The following is a 16,138-nucleotide window of genomic DNA, read 5'->3' as shown; positions in this document are numbered from 1 at the left end:
AAACTTTCCCTTCAACCGCAATGGCATTCTACGATCGCACAACACTCCAGTTGCACTCTTCCATTTCATCCACCCAACCTTTATCCTATGATTTACATCTCCATCAATTTCTCCATACTTTTAAATGATAGATCCCAAATATTTGAAAGAATCATTCACCGGTATTTTGTGCTCACCAAGCTTCACTACACTCCCATCACTACTTTGTTGCTTACTAAATCGACATTCCATGTATTCTGTCTTACTCTTACTCAACTTAAAACCTCTTGCTTCCAATGTCTGTCTCTATAATTCTAACTTAGCATTAACCCTAGCTCTAGACTCATCAATCAAAACAATATCATCAACAAACAACATACACCACGGCACATTTTCTTGAATTGATCTCGTAAGCTCATCCATCACTATAGCAAATAGGAAAGGGCTTAAAGCAGATCCTTGATGTAACCCAACCGTTACAGGAAAATTGGTTGTCACCCCTCCACAAGTGCGGACATTGGTTACTACTCCTTCATATATATCTTTAATTATACTAATGTACTTGAGAGAAACACCTTTCTTCATCATTGTCCACCAGAGAACGTCCTTAGGTACTCTATCGTAAGCCTTCTCCAAATCAATAAAAACCATATGCAAATCTTTGTTTCTCTCTCTATTTCTCTCAATAAGTTGTCTAAGAAGATGTATAGCTTCCATAGTTGATCTTTCAGACATAAAACTAAATTGATTCTCCGATATCATGACAATCTTCATCAACCTAGACTCAATCACCCTCTCCCAAAGTTTCATAGTATGACTCATGAGTTTTATACCACGATAGTTTGTGCAATCTTGTATATCACCCTTATTCTTATATAGAGGCACCAAAGTACTCTTCTTCCACTCATTAGGCATCTTATTTGTCCGCCAAATCTTGTTAAAAAGATTTGTCAACCATTCTAAACCTTTCTCTCCCAAGCATTTCCAAGCCTCGATAGATATACTATATGGGCCAACTGCCCTTCTTGATTTCATTTTCTTCAAAGCCTCTGCAATTTCTTTCTTTTGAATCTTGCGCATGAAGTCATGATTCATCTCATGAAAAGGAATTGAAAAGTCTCCAAGATCCTGAGCATGACTTTCATTAAGTAGCTTATCAAAATAATCTTTCATTAAATAGATTCAGAAAGAAAGCAACCAAAAAATTTTGTTGGACTTTTAAATCTCTTACTGAAAATCAAAATTGGAAGATCAAAGTATACACCTTAGCAGGTTAGGAGTTGAGATTAGTGATGCAAGAAAGAGCCACGTCCACGCATCAATTATGTAAAAGTTGACATTTTGATTTTTCATGCAAGGAGTCTAGCGCTTTTTCCGAATTCAATGAGGTGTTTAAATTTGACAAATAACATTGTATGATAATGCAGTGCTGTTTAAATTTTGACAAATAACATTATATGACAGTCAATTCCTAGCAAATGGTCCATGGTGCATATGCAGGGATGGATCTGCAAAAAAACCATTGGAAATGCTAAGTTCATACTGTGATTATCATATTTCTAGTTCTTACATTCTAGTGGATGCACACACGAATACACACTCTAACTGGAATATGTAAACCGGCAAAATATGTAAACTGATATGCATCGAGATTTTTATAGTTTTTTTTTTGTTTTTTTTAAATTTCACATGGGATCTAGATGTCTGGTTTTATAAAAAACAGACTTTTAGATCATCTGATTAGGATGTATAGGAAGGATCTTTTAAGGCTTCAAAATCAACGGCTCAGATTTTTTGTAAATATTCATGCATAAAATATCACATTTCTTGATCCGATTACGATGATCTAATAATCGATTCTAAGCAAATGGACCACGCTGAATGCATCTGCATAGTTAGATTTATAAAAAACCATATGAAAATCTCCGTTCATACTAGTTTTTACATATTTTAGATTTCTTATATATATGGGTAACTGAAATATATATATATATATATATATATATATATATATATATATATATATATATATATATATATATATATTAGGGTGATTCATGTGATATGCTATTGTATAAAGTATGACAGGACATTCCACCTACTTATTCAAATCCATGATTAAAAAGGACGGGTCTGGTCTTGGCTGCTCACATGCTTAAGCTGCCCAAGGGTTTGTGAAAGATCAAATGGCATTTTAGAGGCAAGTTGGAATACTTCTGGGCCTTGTGGCTGAGAGAGATCGGGTCAGGGGTGCTCTCTATGAGTGTATGGGCCAGATTTCCATTAGAATTGGGGGAGTCCAAACCCGGATCCAACTAAGAAGTGCTGGTACTATACCAAGGTTGGATAAAGATTATATCAACCAGATCCAGTCCATATCTGTAAAATAATATATTATTTTATGTTTTTTACTTGAAAATTTTCAGATGTCAATCAGAACTCAGGTTTGGTATGAAATTTCATAAAACATTCCTGGCTCCTCATGCTAACCGGGCTTCACGGGTCCAACCGTTCCCTCTATGAGACCTCGCAACTTTTCCCCCGTCAATTTTGGGAGAAACTGATGGCAGAACAGTGAGGGGAAGTTTCTCAGTGTTTGGTGGGAAAGTGTGGGCCGCACAATAAAGGAGGGAAGTTTCTTCAACAGAACTTTCCCATTGTTTTTCAAACACACCCTAAAAGTTAGTTTGACTCTTTCATTTGTTACCAAACCCTGAACCTATCAGATCATCAAGACTTAGGTCATACCGAACAAGTAGCCCACAAGAGCTCGGCTCATCTGGTAAGAGCAATTTGTGAATGTCACCAAGTTGATGGGATGTCACAAGTTCGAAACCCGTGAGGGGTGTCCCCAAAGGTGTAGCTAGGAGGGGGCAGGACTGGGCTGTGACCCATTGGTCCTAAGCAATGTCTTTCGCGAAGTGACCCACCTAGAAAAAGCTCTCCTTGGGGGGCAATAAAATGGAACTTCAATCCGATGCGGGTATCCAATCCCGCCGCTGAGATGCCCAGATGATTCCTGGTCCTTGAGGAATGGCCAGCATCTAAAGGAATCCTGATGGTAAATACCATCAGGAGTACCCTTAACCCGATCCAAAGTTTCTGGCCGTCAGGTAAAACACATTTTTGTGGTTATTGTAAAACTGCTATGCAGGACAAAACACTTGTGATGTTTGGCATCCTGTCTTGTTACCAAGGGACTGGTGACATGTCTTGTATAGAAAGAGATCCAAATTGATTGAAGTTCCGGACCCACGTCTGAATTAGATATGACCCACTTTTTCAGATCTAAATAATATATAATTATATAGGAAAAATTTTATTTGGGGGTTAACGTTTTGCCCCTAATTTCAAATATGGGCCTCATATTTTTGAGATTCTCCAAATATGGGCACACATTCCCTCAAAATTGCCAAACAAGGGCTTGCATCTAACATTGTCCTTTAACTCACGTTATATCACAAGCTAAATGACAGCAGTGATGAGTTCATCATTAGGAGTCCAAACTGTTTACTTTTTGTCTTTTTAGGAGGAAGATCGGGTACTTTTCAATTTTCAGGGAGAAATACAAGAAACCAAAAAAGAATACTGGTTGGGGTTGGGGTCGGGTTTGGGTCGACATAACTTTTTATGACCATAACCAAAAATTCGGGTTGGGGTCGGGTTGGGTACCCAATATAAACCTGATCTATTGACAGCCCTAAAATTTCTTTTGTAAGCGGCTATAAGACTGATGGTACAAAGATCTCGGAGTCTTCTCAAGATTTATGCAACCATGGTTTCACAAGATTCAACTCTCTCTGCCGTTGATTGAATGCATGACTTTATTCCCAAAGATGAGATTCCAACGCAAAGATATGCTGCATTAACTGCTTTCCCTTATCTCCTAATTCTTATTTTTAATTAAAAATGTCTAATTCTCAGTATATCTCAATGTTTTCCCAATGGTACAAAGATATCAAAGTCTTTTCGCAAGATTTATAAGGACAATGGCACAACGATCTTTAATATCTTTTCACGAGATTTAAACCCTCTTCTCTCTCTCTCTCATCATAGGAGGAATGTCGTCCCATCAATCACCATTGAGAGTGTTTCGTACTGTAATCAACATGTTATTTCAGTTGTCACTCAGTATTTTAAAATTTTATATTCCGTTTCACTTACTGCGGAGGGTATCATTGGTCCTGTTTCTATTAGTTTGATTAAGCAAGATCAAGCCAGAATTATGCAAATGAAGTTATCTGAAGATGAGATTTTTAGGGCTATCAAAGGTTTGTCGGGTGAAAAGCTCCAGGTTCTGATGGGTTTCATGTGGATTTCTTCAGAATTTTTTGGTCTTGTGTGAAGCTTGATGTTATTAACATGTTTGATGAGTTTTATGACAACTCCAGATTGCCTATTCAAACCCACTTGGCAATTATTTCTTTAATTCTAAAAGATGATGATGCCACTAATATCTCTAGGTTTCGCCCGATTTCTGTTATGACTGCTCTTTATCGGATGATTGCCAAGGTATTGGCTAATAGGTTGAAGGTCGTGGCTAACCAAATATTTTTGAACTCTCAGTTCGCTTTTATCCATAATAAGAGGATTCACCGTTCATTCATCTTGGCCTATGAAGTAATTCACTCCTTACATCTTAGTGGTCAGCCTTACTTTTCTCTTAAATTAGATTTTCATAAAGCCTTTGATTATGTGCATTGGCCTTTCTTATTTTAAATGTTATCCAATTTTGGCATTGGTCGTCATTTTTCTAGGTGGGTGAGAGAATTGATCTCTAATGCTCAGGCCATGATTAAGATTAATGACATTAGAGGTGACGAGATCAAGTTGGGGCGTGAATTACAACAAGGTTGCCCTCTCTCGCCTTTGCTGTTTAATGTCATTGCTGAGGGTCTCGTGGTGTTGCTCAAGCATGTTGTGGAGAAGCGCCTGATAGATCCTTTAGATGTTCCGGGTTTTTTAGACCATATCCTTATTTATGCTGATGATACGATTATTTTTGGGCGAGCAAACGTGCAGGAGATGCTTAGATTCAAACTTATTCTCTAGTTCTTTTTGTCCCTTTCTGGCCTTTCCCTAAATGATAGCAAATGCTCTCTTACTATATTCAATGTTGAGTCTTCTATGCTTGCAACAGGTCAACAAATTTTTAATTGCGCTATCTCTGAGTTGCCGATGATGTATTTGGATATGTCGTTACAAGTGAAGCGCCTCTCTTCCGCTGCTTGGGCTCCAACTATTCAAAAAGTAAAAAAATAAACTGTTTGCGTGGCAGTCGTCTTATCTCTTCATCGCTAGCCGTTTGACTTTAATTAGACATGTTCTTTCTTCTATTTTTGAATTCTTCATGTCAATGTTCGTGATGTCTGTGGGTGTGGAGAAACAGATTTGTCGTTTAATGGCAGATTTTCTTTGGTCTGGGTGTCAACTCCAGAGTAAGCGCCATTTGGTTGGTTGGCGAACGGTGGTGTTACCTAGGCGTATGGCTGACTTAGGTGTTTTTGCTTCAAAACAGAGGAGTATTGCTCTTGTGGCCAAGCAATGTTGGATGGCCCATCATTCAGATTCTCTATACGCTAGTTTGCTTCATGCTAAATATGGTGCTCTCGATTTATCTCTTTTTCGTTATGGAAATCAAAGGTTGGCGATCTCACACTTGCGAAGCATGTGGCTGAGAGTCTTATCGTTCTTCAGAGATCAAATTGGAGATGCGGGAAATTACGATCAGTGGTTGTAATGGGCAATTGCGCCAAATGGTGCGCTCCTCACCCACAAAGTGTATAGATCGTTGCTCTCCTCGGGGGCAGATTGGTTCCCTGAGTGTGTGTTATAGGCTAAGGGCCCTTCCCCAAGATCTCCAGTCTTGGGTTGGTTAATTTTGCATGATAGGATTCAGACTCAGTTATTTAAAAAAGTTGGGCTTTTAGTTTTCTAGCTGGTGTGTGCTTTGTCAAGCTGCTGAAAAAACTATTAATTTATTCTGGTCCTACCCAATCTTTGTGACCCTATTTAATAAGACGTGGAGATCTCCAGACGTAATTGTCAAAGAGGAGTCTTTTGAGCTCAATCTGCTCCTAGGCCCTATTGAAATTAGACGTTGCAAGCGATGGAGACTAATCTGGAAGACGTGGTTGCTTACTACTTGGTGGTTTGTTTGGATGGCACACAATGATGCTACTTTTCATCAAATTCCGATCGTCCTTAATAATTTTGTCCATAAAATCTTGGTTGATGTATATGCGATTCTACGTATGCATCTTAGAGACCTCTCATTCCCTCTTAACAACGTTCACTCATCGGTGGTTTCTTCTAATCCAACGGATCCTGGTTGAGCTTGGCTTTGTTGTCAGTTGTTATGTGTCTGTAGTTTCTTTTTCTTTTTCTTTAGCTATTTGTTGTTTTGTTCTCTATATTGTTCGGTTCATGGGTTCAACATTTTGTTGATCTTCATGAGTGGTAATGTTGATCTTTTCTCTCTCTCTCTCTCTCTCTCTCTCTCTCTCTCTCTCTCTCTCTCTCTTCGGTTTATTGCACGCATCTCTTGGCTGCCAACGATACGATGCAGGATATGCTGCATTTTAACTGTTTTCCCATATCTCCTGATTCTTTAAAATAAAAATGTATAGTTCTAAGTAGATCTCCTTGATGTTTTCCCAAGGACACAAAAAAGTAGCCGTTAGTTCTTCCCTTTCTTCCCTCCCATTCCATCCTCAGCATGGCAATTCTCATGGGATAGAAAAAGAAAATACATATATAAACAAAAATTTTGAATTTTTACAACAATAAACAGAGATGTCTCATGCCAGGGTGCTTCACCTTCTCCTACCCTTGCAGGAAGAAACCTTCAGTCGTTTTGCTCTTCTTTCATCGCCTCTCTTCACAGTGCGCCCTGCCGGTCTCTTTGCAGGCAAAGTTAACTTACTACCATCTTCACCATACTTCTCACTACCCATTGGAACATTGTCCTTGGCAGCTTTACCAGTGGCATGGTGCTTGCTGGGCTTTACTGGATTAGGCACCATGTTCACGGGAAGAACAGATCCCTGACCACTGTCTTGCTCCTTATCCATGAATTCCCTTAACTTTTTGGACACAAACCGTTGCAAAGCAACAGCTGAATTGTACTCGGATGAGCTCTTCTGGAAGTAAACCAGAGCATTGTTCAATAACAGCAGAAGATCCCTTAGCATCTCCAAACTTGTGCTGTAAGATTTCCTGTCTATGTTTCTCCTTATCATCTCCAGGTCAATATGCCTTCTGATCAGTTTCTTGTATCTTACTCTCCTCTGTTCATCCAAGGAAGAGCATTTTTCAATGATTCAACAGTGTGGAAATAGTAATATTACTGAATGCAGAAGACAAAAATTCAGTGAATTCACTTGTAAGAATGAGATGAGATGCTGTTATAAATCCAGAATATAAGTATAGGACTGCGCAATTGATGCAAATCTATGTCACACGAATACTCTATTTTAGCCCGTGTATCGTGTCCCCTTATATATTAATCTTGAAAATTTCATAAAAAAATGGCTGTATCCCTGTATCAGCAGCCGTATCCATGTGGCATAGGTAGACAGGCTATGAAGCATCATAATGTGAAATTTAGTTAGTGGTCATGTTGATGCTATCTCTAGCTTGTTCAATCTACAATTGGTATTTGTGATTTCCATACTATGAATATTAGCAAAAAGATTATCATCGGTCATTCTGAGAAATGTTAGCTCATGGCACATTAGCAGAAGCCAAATACAATGTTTAATCTGCGAGAAACTTCAATGCTATCAATCAGAAAAGCATTGGTAGATCTTCAACAAGAAGTTGAGTTTTCTATCTGCGATGCTATAACTTCAATTTCATTGGCTGCCAATGCACAATTCGATTTCCTTGCTGCTACCATAATTGGAAGCAGAAAGCATTCACACAGGTTGCCTTCTCTTAACCATTGTTAGCAAAACTCTGTTTGACCTTTCAATAGAAACTTTGAAAATGAAAAAAAAACAGCTGAAACTCTGCCTTCCAAATCGGCAAAGAAATACATTCTTTTGAGAGAAGCGTTTAGAACATGAAAACTTATATTTAAACAAAATACTTTTCAAAAAAACTTAATTACAGATTCAATTGGATGGGATCTTGGGTGCGGACCATAATGATTATTGAATCTGAATCTCATTGTTCTTATATCCTAACTTGTTTCTCATAAAAAAATCTCATATATATGTCCGTTTTTTTACCCCATTTTATAAAATTAAAACCTAATTAAACCCGTCTGTATTGTTTGCCAATTTTTTTGTGAGTCATTATTTTATGCCATTTTTTTAAGACCTCTTTTTGGATGTGAAACTTTTCAAATAACGTATTTTTTGCAGTCTCACGTATTGCTAACTATGCTCTTACCTGGCTCTCAAGCCGGCAACGGAAGACTGCTCCATCCTTGTGCTCCATGATGCAGTCCAGAAACTGAGGGAGCCAATCCAACTTTGAGCCCACGCTTTTCTTGCCTCCACTGTCATCGACATCAACCTCGACGATCTTCTCTCGATCTACGACCGTTTCATTAGTCACTTTAACAACAGTGTTGGCAGAGCTCAACACATCACTTTCTCCTGTACCACCACCATCCTTTGTCCCTCTGCACACTTTCCTCCTCCTCCTCCTCCCTCTTCTCTTCCTCAAAGTCCCGACGTTCTTCTTCAGCAATTCCTCTGAGAACTCCTCCAATTTCACCTTAGCCCCGTCTTTCTCAGCTTCTCGAGCTCCAATAGCCGGAATATCAAGACCTTGTGACCAGTCCTTCCTAACTTCCTCCACACCCTCTGTGAAGCTAGCAGCTGATGAACCATCCTTGGACCTCTCCTTCCCAGCAGACTCCTCACCATCGACATTCTCAGCAGGTGATGAGAAGTCCATCCCGCATGAGTCGCCATCAACTTTTGCAGACTTGAGGCTTTCAAGCTTCGACCGCAGAGATCTATATGATATATCCAAACAAGTTATGTAATCAGCCGTGTGTGTCTTTATGTGTGTGTATGATTTAGCAATATTCAAATTATTGAAATTATCAAAACACCTTTAAAAGTAATGACATTTTTAAGAATAGGTGGTTACTTTTTGGAGTAAAAATTCAAACATTTAAAGTATATTTCTTTATTTTTTTCAAAAATATATTTGATTTTTGGTTTTCCTTTAAAATAATAACTCACTTTAATTACCTCAAAATAACCATGAATTTAAAAAAAAAATATCAATTGTTTTTAAGAGCGTTTTGGCTATTTCAATCCGTTGAATACAAAACAACTAACATTAATGTAACTCCTACACTCATCTGACGTGTTCTACATGTTTGATTTTATAGAAATCGATTTTTCAAGACAGGCAGGTTTTTATAAGATTTAAAAATCGATTATAAATATTAAATGCTTAAAAATCACATTTTTAATCAAAAAACATTATCCTAATGTTGTTTTCTAGCAAATCAACCATACCAAATATTTCAGCAGAGTCAGATTTGCAGAAAACAAAATGAAAACACCTGCTGGCTACCACTTTTCATATATATATATATATATATATATATATGGGTACTAATGAAGGTACAAAACTAATGAGCTAAAAATGATAGGTGCAGTCGACTCAAACTAACCACAGAAATATTCAGTTTGTTTGCTAAGGACCAAGTCTTAGATCATGCTTTTTTAACGTACAAATGTGATCTTTTGAGGCTGTTGATTTTTTAATACCTTTAAAAACCTGATTACTTATCATAATCACAGGATTCAAAACAAGTTTTCTAATAAACAAACCATGTATATCACATCCATAACATTTGATCTAAAAAAATAATAATAATTTCTACTAATTAGTTTCATAACTTCATTAGTAGCCACCTATCGTGGCATTCCTCGAGATGAGTGTAGTGTCAATCTCGATAAATTTTGAGATGGATGGCCATCAGTATGTATATTACACGTGAGTGCTTATGTGGGCATGCGTGTGTGAAAGAATGAAGACGGAAATACTGACCCAATGGAGCCTTCCAATTTCTCTATCTCCCTCCTCAACTCTGCAACTCGGAGCTTCCTCAACTCTTCGAACCATGCACTACAAAATAAAAACACACTAATTATTTCATATTTATTTTGAAGTAGTCGAGATCATTTCTCTACACGATCAGAAATGATGTATACGTTTTCCTATAATCTCAGTTCAACGTTAGGATCCGCTCATACACGCTTGACCGGAGAAACAACGGGTCGGGTCTAAAGTCGTGTCACATATCCATTTGGTTAAGTCTCTATGATAACACTATAACAGATACGGTAGAAAGGATACGTTACATAAATAGAACAGAGGAGATGTATCTGGACCTGGATACCCACATACTTTAGGTATCCGAAATCCATGCCATACCCGACCCGTTTCCATAATCAAACTCATGAAATATTAAAGCTCGGGACCTGATATCCTGAGCTTGACCTAAGAATGCGTTTGAAAAACAAGGCTTCAAGCTACTGCTGCCAACTGTCTCATACTTCAACTTATGCCTGTGCCGCGTCCCCTAAGCTATTCTTAATAGTAAAAATGCACTTTTACTGAAATAATTATTAAAACATTAAAAAACTATTAAAATAATATTGCCCCAAAGACGTGTCCCTGTCTGTGCCCGACCGTGTCATTGGAGACACGCCACAAAAACGGAGTGACCCTGTGACATAATTAACTACACCCGTAGGCCTCTAACGAGTTTGTGGCATTGGGATGACCTGAGCCGACATGAATGAGGATCGATCCGAGTCACTCAACCAAACCGACCCAAGATCCAACCTCACCAAGTCAAAAGTACCCAATCTGTGAAAGCCACGACACACGTCTCAGCCAACTCAGCCGGTTTGACAGAAACGAGTTGTGTTCAACAATGGTTCGAGACGACTTGACTAAGTCACAGTTCGTCTCAATGAATCTAGCCCGAGTCTTGCAATTGCAATAGGCTAGAAAGACTCGGTCGACTCAGTGAGCCGAGACGCAGCCTAAGTTGGCAAACTTAATTATTCCTTAGTGAATATAAAAATCTTGAATCTGGCCGAGTCAACTCATTCAAGTTAAATCTCAACCAAGCCAAGCCCAATCTCAACTCAACTGACTCGGTGCATGGGTGGGATATCCAACCCATCAGTATGCACTGAACCCGATCCATATAATATATATTCAAAATATATATTTAACAAAAAAATTTATTTAAAATTATCCACAAGCCAGTTGGATGTAACATGGTTAGCAATGTGGTCAGTGGAGTCCTGTATCAAGCTGAAGGCCCGGGATGGAATTCTGGTGTGGAATGGAGGCTGCTGTTGCTTGTTCATCTTGAGATCAACGGCGTATGGAAGTGCTTCTGACGGTATTACATTCTGACTAATCCCATCTCCAAAAAATGATAACACGTAAGGCCGGATCAGTATTTAGACACAAAACCCGACCCATTGACAGCCCGACGCGTGGGCCCCACAGGAACGCCATGCGTGATCTTGGTTGCCGTCAACACCGTCGAGAAAATCGGCGATTTAATCGCCAATGGCCCACGAGGAAGGCTAGGCGTCCACCTCAGCAAAATCTACCGAATTTTACGGAAAAAAAAAAAAGCAAAAAGGAACATCCGCGTAATTTATTCAGACGCTGAGGGTAAATATTTAAGAAAATCCAACGCCCCGGATCATAATTGCAACAAGGGTAGTTTCGTCATTTAAAAAATTCAACGCGAAAAGCCTGTCTGGTTCTTACTCGCAGCCGTTGTAGCGCTCTTGCAAGTCTTCGTACTTGGTCTTGCACTCCTGTAACAGCGCCCAACGAAGTCAACAAAATTACCAATTTGCCACTCAATAGAAATAAGCACCAAACCACACGCTATATAAAAGAATTCCCAATCTAGCCTTTGATAAGCATATAACGAATCATGAATATGACCAAAGGCCAGATTCTTCACGAGTAAGCAAAAGACTTCAACGAAGAACTTTTCCGTCCGTTGACCGACAGAACATAGTGTTTTTTGTCATTTAAAATATAAAAAAGAATTTAAAACAAAAAAAATGACTAATACACTCCAAGCATTGTGAAAGTTGCCAGAAAGATTAAAACGGAAATTTCTCACGAGATTTTCAAAATATCGCAAGATTTATGAAAAAACACAAATACCACGATTTAAACCGATATTTACGTTTTAAATGGCTATTTATCCTAAAAAAAACCGTGTGTTTTTATTTTTAAATGATTTTTATTAATATTTTCATATAAAATATTTTTTATAATTTATAATTTATTTTTTATTTCCGAGATTTTGCCGAAAATGTGAGATTTATGAAAAATTATCAAATTCTCGCGAGTTTTTGAAAAAAAAAAGAGATTTTGCCGTTTTTAACGTTTGTCACTGTGACACCAAGACGGATTTCTTATCCTTTTTCCAAACGCAACGACAAAGATCTCCACGCAAAACTCAAGTACCATCTTTTCGCGCCACCACTTTTTGCATACGCAAAGATGCGCCAAAAGATAGGAACGTGGCGACAGAAAAAAGAGGGCTTGTTCATCAAACTCAACCATGTTTCATAGATGATAAAGAGGCCCAAGAACAATTTTTCAGCAGGTCGGCCATGGAAACCCGCCAGCTTTGGACCTCTTCGAAAATGACATCCATATCCCCATAAGGGCAAAATAGTCAATTTATCAATCGTCGTGGCCCTCGTGTGACCAACACGGGGAACCACCATGATAAATGTGTAATTTACCAGATAATAAAAACCAATTAATCAAACGAAAATAACGAAATAAAAAAGAATAATTTTAATTTTTACCTCGGGGGTGAAAAGGTGGGGGAGGAGGGTTCGGGTCTGGACCTCGGAAGCGACGGAGACCCACGAGCCCGTCCCGTGGCGGAGGACGGCCCCGCCGAGGACGAGCTCCTCCCACGTCCCCCATCTCGCCGGCTCCGCCTCATCCATCCCTCCACCAATCGGCGATATCCACGTCACCCTCGCGGCCGCGCATCTCTCATCACCGCTACCGGTGGGAACACCGGAAAACCGTCTGGGTGTGGCGGAGATCTCAGGTTCGAAAAAAAGACGACGGCTTTGGCGGTTCTATGCGTTGATGGTTTTGCCGAGGAACGTTGATATTTTTCTTTGTGGTTTTGAGGCCGAGGGAGGAAAAGGGATGATTTTTAGGTTTTCTTTCGACGTCTCAACCTTCTTCCCTCGCATCTCTTTATATCTTGCCCTCGGAGAAGATTACCAAACGGTCCTTCTACAGAGGTGGAAATTAATTTTGTATCACTTGGGCCGTTTCAATGCACCATTTCTCGAGCCCTAGCCGGATGGGCCTTGGGGTTTTTTGAGTAGGTGGGCTCGGTCGGTTTAACGGTCTTTGTAGTTTGAGTTTGACCCCCGCACAGACGCACCCACCACCATCTTGAACTTGGTCAGTTGGTCTCGAGTCCGTTGTCCTACAAATTTGGACCAGGAAGGTAATGACCTAACAGGCTCGGCAAACGTGCTCCCTCAGACCAACTTGACTTGAGCCTATTAGCATCTATGTAACGTACGTTACTAACCCAGAAGCTTCAATCAAGCTTGAGAATAAGACTGTTGACCATGGTCCTGGTTTGGGTTCCAACCATTGGATGAACTTAGGTAGGACCACTATGTACTGGGTGAATTCAAGGCGATGGCTATCCACCTGTTTGGTCAATGGTTTGGTCAGCAGTTCATTCTGGCTCAATGAATCGGTTCAAACGGTCAACGGTACATTCAAATCTAGTTTGATTTTCAATCAGTCAACTTCGCAGAACATGACTGAGATGCAAAGTTAAATAGTTTGAACTTAGCCCATGTATAGTGAGCTCAGACCAAGTCGCCATGCAGTTGGGGTTATGACCGGGCCAGTTGGTCAGAGAAACCAACAGTCCACCATGTCTTTTTGGGGTCACCTTGACCACGAAGGGTAGTTTAGTCATTTTGAAACAGATACTAATTTGGGTCACATATTAAAATTGTCATTACTAGGGCATTAAAATAAGGCCTTTTTATGAAGCTTTATCTGTTTTTTTTTTCTGCTTTACTAAATTTATACTACAGAATCACAAAACATGAATGGGGGACATTTTTGGTATTTGCTTGGTGATTCTTCTAAATTATCATGAAATTATTAGCTAAATAACTATATTCCTCATTTATTATTTTGCATTTATTCACAATAATAAGCTCTTAGAAGAACCCCACTGGATTCCTTGGGCACTTGGTTTCTCTATGTAGGGATGCCAATGGATCGGGTTTGGTCGGACCTCCTAACTGGATCTCATAAAGTATTCTTGGATATGGATCTTACAATGATATCTAAACGTGAATTCAGATCAGATTCAGACACCTATTAATGGATCTTCATATTCAAGTTGATGTTTTCAGCTGAATGTATGATCGAATTTGGATCTAATCCGATCACTTTTTACATATGTTTCCAATCTTTTGCGTGGAATTAGGTGTTACCATATAAACTTTAGATCCACATCTCAATCTACTATGTCAAATTCTGATTTGGACTTGTTTCTTCTTGAGCCAGTTCCAGTTTTGAATCTACCATCATCAAGCTCAAGCCCAAGCCCAATCCATTATCACCCTAGTGGACCCGTTTTCGAACTACTGGGTATGACCACCAGTCAAGATGGGCTTGAGCCAGTCAAAGCTTAAAGTCTAGCTCATCTTGGCATGGCAACACCTGCTGGACTCACTTACTCCTTGGTAGGGGTGGACATTAGGCTAGGCCATATCGTACAGGGCCCAACCTGCCCGACATAAGCCCGGTCCAATTACTAGAAGGTTTGGGCAGGCTGGGGCTGGGCTTCGACTGCCGTGCTTGGCCCAATTAATTAACAGTTGGGCCGGGCTGGGCCTGATTATTATTAGGCCAGGTCTGCAATCTACAACCCAGGCCTGGCTCATATCAAAATGGGGACCCAATGTTCACCTTACTCATAGGTGGATTGGACTGTCAATGGGCCCAGCGTGGTTGGCCAAATTTGGACCTGATCCATATGCTTTAGGAATAGACGTCATAAGATCTCTTTGCCATTTGGGTAGGGATGTCACTGAACCAGATTTTATCCCATATCCGACCAAATTCAATTTTGTTTAATTGTATTTGGTAAACCAATACAATATCCTATTATAATTGGATGCGGATATGGTTTTTGATTTTTTGCTACCAAATCCGAGAAATATCTGAATTTGATGGATTTGAATCTATGTACATGTCAAAAAACGGATATGGTATGACCTTGTCATCATCCGACTCCAAAGTCTAATCCCTTTAGCCAACATGCGGTTAATCGAATATGGTATTGGCCACATCTGATTTGAATCTGAACCGTTTACATCCCTACATAAGGGTGGGCAATGGGCGAGCCAGCTCGTGGACTGGGTCGATTGGGCCATTGACAAGACCGACCCATCTGTGGGCCTAATTGGGACAGGATATTATTATAATATATATTATATTATATACATGTATACACACATGGATCAAGTTGGGCCGCAGGCCGGCCTGTGTAAGCTCGCGACCCAGACTATGTCGGCCCGGATCGGGCCAGGCCAGACCAAAAGCCCAGTTCAGCCCGAACCGTTGCTCACTACATTTGGGTCATTCTAATATGAAACCAAATATGAGCATAACTACTTTTAGGATCCGGCTTCAATTTGAACTTTTGACTCTTTACATGAACCTGAAATATTCGATTCATTAATCCATTACCCATAATTAGCATGGCCCCATAAACATGGAAAACAAATTATGTCTAACAATTCCTTTAAGTTTAAATAAAGATTATGCCTACCTAACTTTTGGTGATTGGATCCATTCACACTAAAGCGTATCCGTGACAGTAACATGATGGCATGATATGATACTATAATGTGTTAATAAAAAATTCCTGATTAATGCAAAAAGGGATGGTCCCAAATAGTGGATCTGAGTTGATCATTTGTAATTGTGATTTTGGTCTGGATCCATATAATAACAAATCGACCCAACTAAAACTTAACTGATTAAGTACTTTCTTTTGGTATCCAACATAGCATAATTAATAAAATAAAATTTGTTATAGTAAACAATGTGAAAAAGT

General features: G+C 39.3%; 1 protein-coding gene across 2 annotated transcripts; it reads right to left on the bottom strand.

Annotated features, from left to right (window-relative positions):
* Positions 1–6,717: 6,717 nt before the first annotated feature.
* LOC149822911 (uncharacterized) lies at positions 6,718–13,159 on the bottom strand. Of its 2 annotated transcripts, XM_089981323.1 has the most exons (5): positions 12,822–13,159; positions 11,755–11,804; positions 10,003–10,080; positions 8,377–8,950; positions 6,718–7,268 (listed from the first exon to the last, which is right to left on the bottom strand). In XM_089981323.1, the coding sequence occupies exons 1-5, from the start codon at positions 12,966–12,968 to the stop codon at positions 6,795–6,797; spliced, it is 1,323 nt and encodes a 440-aa protein (XP_089837449.1). In that variant the 5' UTR covers positions 12,969–13,159; the 3' UTR covers positions 6,718–6,794. The 2 variants fall into 2 exon arrangements, with proteins under 2 accessions (XP_089837449.1, XP_089837450.1); XM_089981324.1 differs by lacking the exon at positions 11,755–11,804.
* Positions 13,160–16,138: the final 2,979 nt, after the last annotated feature.

Source organism: Nuphar pumila, chromosome 11 (genome assembly GCF_984573655.1).
Source record: "Nuphar pumila chromosome 11, dmNupPumi1.hap1.1, whole genome shotgun sequence".
In the NCBI taxonomy this organism is placed as follows: domain Eukaryota; kingdom Viridiplantae; phylum Streptophyta; class Magnoliopsida; order Nymphaeales; family Nymphaeaceae; genus Nuphar; species Nuphar pumila.
Note: the sequence above shows the minus strand (reverse complement) of the source record. Positions and strands in the feature narration are given on the sequence as shown.